This window comes from Leptonotus elevatus, chromosome 10 (genome assembly GCF_054856555.1).
Source record: "Leptonotus elevatus isolate MCC_2025b chromosome 10, RoL_Lele_1.0, whole genome shotgun sequence".
Classification (NCBI taxonomy): Eukaryota; Metazoa; Chordata; class Actinopteri; order Syngnathiformes; family Syngnathidae; genus Leptonotus; species Leptonotus elevatus.
Genome location: NC_141248.1, coordinates 8,299,748 through 8,308,929, shown reverse-complemented (window position 1 = coordinate 8,308,929; position 9,182 = coordinate 8,299,748). Strand labels below are relative to the sequence as shown.

At 39.9% G+C, this 9,182-nt stretch overlaps 1 protein-coding gene across 1 annotated transcript; it reads right to left on the bottom strand.

Moving 5' to 3' along the window:
- Positions 1 to 4,147: 4,147 nt before the first annotated feature.
- Positions 4,148 to 6,871, bottom strand: LOC147166937 (stonustoxin subunit beta-like). Its single transcript, XM_086087294.1, is given in 4 exon segments — positions 4,148 to 4,986; positions 5,080 to 5,108; positions 5,110 to 6,547; positions 6,632 to 6,871. Coding segments are annotated over 4 exon segments (1,776 nt in total). The 5' UTR covers positions 6,732 to 6,871; the 3' UTR covers positions 4,148 to 4,777.
- Between the last annotated feature and the right edge of the window lie 2,311 nt (positions 6,872 to 9,182).

Genomic DNA, 9,182 nt, shown 5'->3' with positions numbered 1-9,182 from the left:
AACTGATTTAATTAATTTAAACTTTACTCCACTTCTGGATAGCATTTATAGTGACTTGGAGCGCTGGAATAATCTTCCTATTTCTCTAATAGGACGAATAGCCACTATTAAAATGAAAGTTTTACCCAAAATAAACTATTTTTTTTTCAATGATTCCATTTAAACCTACGGCTAACTGGTTCCAGTTGTTGGACTCAGCCGTTACAAAATTTTACTGGAATAAAAAAAAAGCAAAGATTAGTCTATCTACTCTTCAGAAAAATAAATCCAAAGGAGGTCTAGAGGCACCAAATTTTATGCACTACTATATAGCCAACCAGCTACAATATATTATTTTATGGGCACAACCCAATAGAGATACTAACTGTTGGCTGGAACTGGAACAGAAGGATTGTAATAACCTCAGACTCCTAGATTTACTCTTTATTACAACATCGATTAAGCGACATAACTGCTTTAAAAATCCAATGATTTCTGCCACCCTGACTGCCTGGTGGAAGGCACTAGAAATGACAAAAGCCCAAGTGGAGCCCTGCGGGCTTTCTCCCCTATGGCATAACCCCGACTTTCAAATTAACAACCAATCGTTTTATTTGAATGTGTGGGAGCAGAAAGGAATTACACATCTCCACCATCTCTTCTCAGATAATATGTTTATATCATATACATCCTTGTTCCAAAAATACAAAATAAAAAACGGAAACTTTTTACATTATTTGCAAGTTAAAAGTATGATAAAGAAACAAATTCCAACACTTCAGGGTACGCTCCAACCGCCTGTTTTAGCTAAAGATATTACCAAGCTTTCTCCGACAACAACAAAAAAACTCTCAAAAATATATAAGTTACTTTCATATACTGATAAAACGTCTTTACCCATCTCAAAATGGGAAACAGACTTGTCTATAGCTCCGGAATCTGACTTTTGGATTCAAGTTTGTGAAAACGTTTTTAAAATGACAAAACACACAAATTTACAACTTATCCAATGTAAAATTATTCATAGAACATACATTACTCAATATATGATGAAGAAAATGGGACTCTCAGACTCCGACATTTGGGGGCGGCTTTGTTGGGGGTGGGGGGGGGGTTGCGGGGTGGGGGGGTGTCTGGGGGATTGGGGGGCGGCTGGGGCTGGGTTGGGGTGGATGGGGGGCGGGGGGGCGGGGGGGGCAGGGGGTTGGGGGCCGGTGGGGTGCCTGGCGGGCCTGCAGTGCCCCGTCCTGCTGCGTTGGGTCGGGGGCGCGGGGCGTGTTGGGGTGGGGGGCGCTCCTGCTCCTGGGTTTGCTCTCCGGCCGGTGGCTTGTTGTGATAAAGATTGGTTTTCACCGTTGACATCCGCGGTTTGCTTGGTATCTTTGATGAAAGCGGTGGAATTGGCATGCGAAGAAAAAAAAACGGCAATCGCTGGACAAAATGGTACGAGAGACTTTTGTATTTTCTTTCAATGAATAAAGAGTGTGTGCGTATGTGCCTGCAAAAGTTTGAAAAGTTGAGAGAATTGTTGAGTAATTGTATGAGACCTAGATAAAAAAGGTGGGGGCTACCCTGGTGGATTGGGATTTAACTGGGAGTGAGATTGTGAATGAGAAATGTGTGTATGGATATTTTATTTGGTTTTCTTCAATATCTTTAACTGTATGTTTGGTGTTGTTTTTGAGTAGATAAGACTGGTGTGATAATGGCGTTTGTTTTTCGAATGGGAATGTAGTAAAACAGGTTTTGCAATGTGATAATGCTAAGATTTTTTATTTTTCCTCTCCCTCCCCTTTGTCTCAAATGGGGGGGGGGGGGCTTTGTGTGTGTGAGATAGGAGTTAAGAGTATAATGTGTCCTTGTGATGGAAGTTTTTCTCTTTTCTAGGTAAGAGAAGAATGATATATAATAAAAAAACAACAGTATTTAAAGGAAATTGCTGAGTTCTTGTAGAAAAAATTGGATTAGATTTTTTTTAGTGACTGAATAGAAAGTCTTTAAAACTATACTACTTTTGATACAGAAAAGGAACTTATTAACTTTCTCTTTTCTAGGCAAATGAATAAAGAAAAATAAAAGTATAATAACATTTTGTATCAAGCTATATTGAGTTAACATAATTATACCTACATCTGTACAGCTGTGGCTAGATTTAAGATAGTTGAATGAGAAGTAATAAATGTTTTTAAAGACAAAATAATAATAATAAATTTTAATATTAGTTTTTTCTCTGAGTGTGTCATTTCAGAAACTGATGCTAAAGTTCCAAATCAGATGGGGGCTTGATGGCCCTCACTGGTTACAACCTGCATACGGGATACGCCCCAGCTGCTGCTACATTGTATTCGCAAGTATTTCTAGTAGCTATTTTGAAGGGCATTCCCAAAAACAAGCTATGGTATTGTTGAAACATTTTTGAGAAAGCAGGAAGTGAACTATCTTGCTATGATCTCATCTTCCTCTGTCTGTCAGTTGAGTGCATTGGATCAGGCAGGTGCATTCATTGGTCGTGGTGCGCTCCTGAAAGGGCCTATATGTGTCATCGGGTCCACGATTGCAGACAGCAACCTCCAGCGTCTGGGTGGATGTGGCAGAGGTCAAAGAGCTTCACGCCGCAGCAAAAGACATTCCCCTGTGCCTACCGACAATGATGGTGCTCAATTCCACAATGCCCAGTGACTGTGCACAAGCCTCGTTACAGAGACGTCTCCCCTCATCACTGATGACGGCTGTTTTGACTCCAGTAAACATCTCAATGCCTGCTTTGAACATTGCCTGAAACATCCGCCGCCCTGCCATCAGCTGGCCAGGACTGAACATTGACTACTCAAAGCTTATGGTCTCGTCTGGGATGCGACACCTCCGATCATTGATATGGTAAACTGGTTGTATGCAAGGCATTTTAATGTGTCGGATGGGGAGATGTGATCTATAGCAAGGTATTTCAGGAAATTGAAAACAACATATGTGAATTTGGCCATAGGATGATTGGTAAAATTTATTTCAATCTTAATTATTCTATTTTCCGTTACTTGATAATTATTGGGTTTAGCCTACTAAATTTTTGCCTGTTTTCTTGGGAGCATCAGTTTCTGAATTGGTACAATGGGAATTTAACAAATAACAGCGTGTTTGCTGGTTTTTGTATTACTGTTGTGTTTTATATGACCCACTACTATGTAGAAGAGGTGGGGTTGATTAGTATTTTAGGAATAATTGACGGTTTGCTCAAAGTAGGAGTGTTGTGTTATTTTCGGCTCTAATTATAATATGCTTATTTTACCCGTTGAGAAGGTACATATTTGTAAGTTTCGTGTAATTCGTATCCTGAATTAGATTAATGTGGCTACCTCTATTTTTTCCGTGACCCTAGGTCCTCACATACTAGTCTCAAATTGTATCTGTTTGTGCTCATTTTAATTGCAGTGACCTGAAGCTCTCTCTCTCGTTTGCCTCACAATCGCCTGATTTAAAGGTTTTTGTTATTTACGACGTATTTTGCGGAAAACTATAGTCTGGTATCCCTTATTTATGAGCTACGAAGTCTCGGTGTGTCCTCCCTTGGCAGTACCATCTGTCCACTGCTACATCTTTGATAATTTTATCTTGACGTGTTTGAAAAGATCAGAGTGGATATTTGTCAAAAGGAGGGTGTGTACACATGATAGTTCATGTTTAAGAAATTAATTAATGTAGACGAATTAGTAGATTAAAAAATGAAAAGGTTGCGGGGTATCGGCCTATACCCCAACTGACTGTAGGTGATTCTGAAGTGATAATCCACAGTCTGAATGTGATAAATCTACAGAGGAGGATCAAGCTGGGACAGGAAAAGTAAGTTTGAAGAGGAGACAATAATGAAGCATATCGCCAAATGAAGGTAATTATATTATATATTTTATCTCAGAAACAATTGAAAAATGTAATGTTTGGAGCCCAGTGTTTGCAAAAGATAGAATAGTATGAATATATGAGCCTCTCCCCATTGTGTTCACGATCCGGCCGGCGTGATCTTCCTGGGTTGAGATTATATATGGATTTGCTGGTAAAAAGATTCCTTTCAGGATGGCTAAAGGCACATTCATGCAAATCTAGAACAGTAAATATCGTGGTAAAACATTACATACTATTATATGGGTTTCCTAGAAAAAATTTGATCAGACGATGGAACCCATTTGAAAAATAAATATTTACAAGCTCTTTCTGTTGTATTAATGAATGTGCGAATGTCATTAAACTCAGTGAAAGGCTGGGCTCTATTTCAATGTCACACAAATAGACCTTTTCCTGTTCCGACAGCACAGGACCTACGGATCTTAATCAAATAACATTTACTAATCCCAACTAACAAAAACTACCAGATGCTCTTTCAAAATAAAGAATATGTATGTTTATAAGTGACTAAATGAAAATGTTCTGCACCCAGAGGGTCTGGATCCCAGGAGGTGAGGGAGAGGTTATCTGGAGTTCAACTGTCCAAAGGAGGGGGAGACATCATTCCACATCTGGTCTATAAGGCCGCCGGATCCATCCCAGGCTCATCAATCTCACCACCTCAGACCGGGAAAACAACATTTGCTGAATCATATCAGCTGACCCTCTCCAAAGGCATCATTCCACGAAGAGTCATATTTGCGGGCAGAATAATCCCGGTGACAAACAAAAGGACCTTGGGCAGTCTACCCTGAGGTCCTTAAAGAGAAAGAAGAAAAAACTAACACGACACTCTTTTCATTCAACAAAGAACTTCATCACGAGATGGCTTCGAGGCGGGAAAACATCTTCAAATGCTGTCACATCATGCAAAACAAATGTCACCCCTAAACTCAACCTCCCAATAATGACGATCAGTTAGCGGCTCTTTGCATAGAACTTGCTTATAATCAATAAACCTTTCTGAGTTATTAGGATATGACTTGGCACTGCCAAATGTCACTTTCTTGTTCTCTTGTGACAGAGTGAGATGTTTGTTGACAGTTCTTGCATCCAGTGTGAGATCAGCAGCATCTGATGGATAGACAAAAATAAACATCTTACAGATCACAGTTGGTATCATTTGACAATTTGGAAGTGTGAATTGCAGCACAAAAAGGAACTTACGCCAGATGAGGTCATTTCTCTCCGTGATCGTCTGTGGGATTGGACGATGGCTTTGTGTAGTTGTCAGTGCAAAGGCGGTGATCTTTGTAATGGTAGATGGAAGATCCCTTGTATTTATTATTTGGCATAGCTGTTATAAGGAACTTGTTACTCTTGCTACCTCTCAAAGGTTTGCCATATGTAATGAACTCTTCGGCTTTTTCTCTCATTTTGGTGTTGACGTCAGTCGTGAAAGCCGTGTTTTCTGCATCAGTTCCTCCAGCCTGGAATGTGTCCAGGTACTTAGCCATACTAATAAGGCAGGGGTCCTCCGTGTCCAAGTCGGTGAAAACATAGCAAAGAACATCTGTGACATCTGGAGTTTGAACCACTTTAACCAATTCTGACTTTGTGTGCACGATCTGAGCATCTGTGTCATTCAGCATCATGTTAACATAGGCCTCAATGACATTGATGTCTTGTTCCTTGTTCTCCAACCACCTGTTTAGGTGTGCTTGGCTGAATGGAGAATTTTCTCGCTCATTTAAAAATGTTGCTAACTCGCTCTCATTCTCTTTGCCACCACGGATGGAAGGGAGATTTTTGGCTAGCCGCTGTGTGACTTCAGCTTTGTAATAAGTACAAAGTTTTTGGAAACTGCTCAGATCCTTGCAAATTTGGGGGAAATTATTTGCTGCACTGCTAAACAAACTGTCGTTGCATCTCATATACACTTGATTTTCATCTTCTACAGCATCTTGAATTTTCCTCGATACTGAGACGCTGAGGTCTTTGACCACCGATGGAGCTTTCTTGTACAGTGCGTGCAGAGGATGCAGCCAGACAATCAGAGGAACATGATTGTCCTTATCTCCCAATAGTGTTGGGAGATGACTGTAGGTTTCCACAGCTTGGACAAACGTGGAAGGGTTTTTTTCAAGAATGAGGTCTCCATAGAATGTGCAGCTGAACTGATTTGTCAGCTTTTGCTCCTCATCAGTCAGTTGTACTTTAGCCTCTCCTTCAATTTCAAATGAAGGAATCTTCTTGATTATAGCGTGCATGCTACCCTGGATATCTTGAACACTGCTGGCATCCACCTTCTGACTGTCAAACACAAAGACCGCATTTGCCCCATAAAGGATACCTGTGACCAAATGTGTTGCTGTGGCGTTCTCAATAGCTTGCTTTTGTTGGCTGTTTAGTGGCCCAAGAGCAGGAAGAGAAAGCTGCTTAAAGACGGTGGTAGCTTTGTACTGAAAAGATACCCTGCTCTGGTTCTTGAATTTCTTCTGGTTATTCAAGTACTTGGCAGATCCTCCAACTTCAACCAACCCACCTAACCAACTTAAATTCAGAGAAGCTTCAATGTCCATCAGAGAAGACTTTGTTTCAACGGTGTCAGAGGCTGCAATCTTAAAGGAACTGCTTTTTTGAGCCGTTTCACTGGTCTGGCTATCTAGACTGTCTCTATCCCACAGAGTGAAACCTGCAGGAATAGACATAGATATGTAAGAACCTCGACAATCAATCCCAAAATAGCAATAATGACGACTGTTGCAGCAATTTGTACCTGGGATCAGTGCATCTTTGCGAGCATCATAGAGCATCCCCAAGGTGAAGGGCTGACCCAGAGTAGCCAATTGCAAGGGTTTTACATCACTTGAAGACATGCTGAGTACCTGGCAGGCAAACAATAAAACATTTCATTGTAACATTAAAGCTATCCAACCACAACATCCAAGTGTTCTCTCTGATTTCTCCTGTAGTCAACACACAATTCGTATTGCTGCTGAGTTAGCACTCACCTGACCAAGGTGTGATGACCAGCTGAGTTGTTTGAGAGTCTTTTGAGCTTCTAACCGGAGATGCCAGCGTGATCGTCAGTGAGATGGCCAGCCCATTTATAGTTAGAATTGCCTGGTCTTTTGCATATGTTTTCCTTTTGCATATGTTCAGTTTGTTGAACGATGTCATTATCATTTGTATATATTTCCATATTAAACGTGTTCAAGTTAGTTACGGTTTCTAATTTTATTAACAAATGATCGTACCGCCAAGATACTCTGAGCCGAACATTTTGCGCTTTGTTGAGTTGGTTATCTACCTCTAAGAATGTTCATTGATACCTGGAATTTTGGAAAGCAGCGGTCAAGCAGATCATTAAGTAAATAATGGCAGTCACACTTACGACAGCAGTTATTTCATGTTATCCTTGATAGCTCTAGGCAAATGACCTCCTCTTGAATGTTATGCACAGGAAGGCTTCAAATGATGAATGTTGAGCGAGTAAAGGTGTGGTTGAATGTATTAGGCCCACAAAGGGGTTTAATTCGGCCCATGAGATGATCTAAAAATAAAAAATTTGAGTAACGTTGGACCAATTAATCAGACGGGCCAAAATCAAAAAATTAATTTGTAATTTCAAAAGCAATTCTCAGATGAACAATGCAACTTGTAGCCGGAATTGACTTGGATGTCAATATTTTACACACAACCTAAAGTTACTGTTTGTTAAAGCAAATAAAAACATAGACCAACATAAATCAAATAAACATGCTGAATACGATACACATTCAGCCACTGACGCCAATTGTTTTTAAGTTATGTTCTATGATTTTACCGGTCAGGCCCACTTGGTAATATATTTTCTTCAATGTGGCTTCTGAGCTAATATGAGTTTGGCACCCCTAATCTAAACTATTAAATAAATCATGATTTATCAGCATTTTAGCAATTTTACTATTTATAACTTATAATCTATAATGAATAATTATAAAAAAAAATTGTGATGGTAGTTGTGAGCCCTGAGGTCAGAGGGTGAGGCGAACTGAGATTAGCAGAGGTCCAGTGCCGTCTGGATAAAGAGGGAGCTTCTAAAACAGTTATGACTAAATCTGGGCAGAAGACACTTCAGTATCCAGAATGGTTGTTGACTTTGCAAAAAGAATGGAAATGGGCGTTGTGGATTGTTTCTTCCAGAAGAGGCAGGAACATAGGGTGACCTACAAGAGTGGAGGTAGGAGTACACAGGTAGACTACATCTTGTAATCAAAGTAATCTGAAAGAGATCACCGACTGCAAAGTAGTGGTTGGTGAGCGTGTAGCCAGACAGCATCTTATTAACAACCCCTTTTTGAGCACATCTGCCTCCTCTCTGTGTCTCTTTGGACTTGGGTCCTCAATCTCGCCTCAAACCCTGACACCGACTGTAATGAAAAGTTTGCTCTATATTATTTATTTGGTTGTTGCTAACATAACTATGAGATAAATTTTTCAAAAATCATTTCCAGTGTAATACATTTTGTAGAAACTTTATTTAGACATACATTGCTATTTACGTCGCAATACATTCGGTACATAGTGACGTAGAATGGCGGCTGGCTCTCTGCTGAGCAATGTAAAACGTCTATAAAGAAAGCAAGGTAAGCCGTAATAGGAACAACATGTGATCTAGAGAGTCGCCCTCCACCACGCCGTGCTCTCGTCATTCACCAGACGCATTCGAGAGTTTCTCTTTAGGAACGCTACGAGGCTTGCCTTGGCGTATGTCCAAAAAAAGTTTCTACAAAATGTATTCAACTGGAAATTATTTTTGAAAAATGAATCTCATAGTTATGTTTGTAACAACCAAATAAATAATATAGAGCAAACTTGTCATTACAGTCAGGGTTCCTTTTAACACTGAGGCATTTACTTGCTAATGCACGTACACATTGAGTTCCTCCACATATTGACTTGGTTCATGAGCATATTACGTTCCCCTTCATCTAACCATTAGCGTGGATTTTAAACATAGAAAGCCAAAACATGCCTTGTGAAAATTAAACTGCACTAAAATAAATAGCCACCAGAGGGTGCTAGAACTGCACAAATGTTATCAACCTGACTTTTTTTTAAACAGATGTGCTTCTTTTGATGTCGTGATACGATGATGACGATTTTGTGGCAGTTTTAATATTGCGATATCATGATCTTGCTGTTATCGTTAAATCCCTATTAAATAGTGGCATGCACATAAACAAGTGGGATCCAACTGCCACAAGCTTTTCATCATTGCAAGTGATAAGTGAATATTTTCCTCCATCTGCTCTTTTTTTCGGCTAAAGACCTTTATTTCTTTT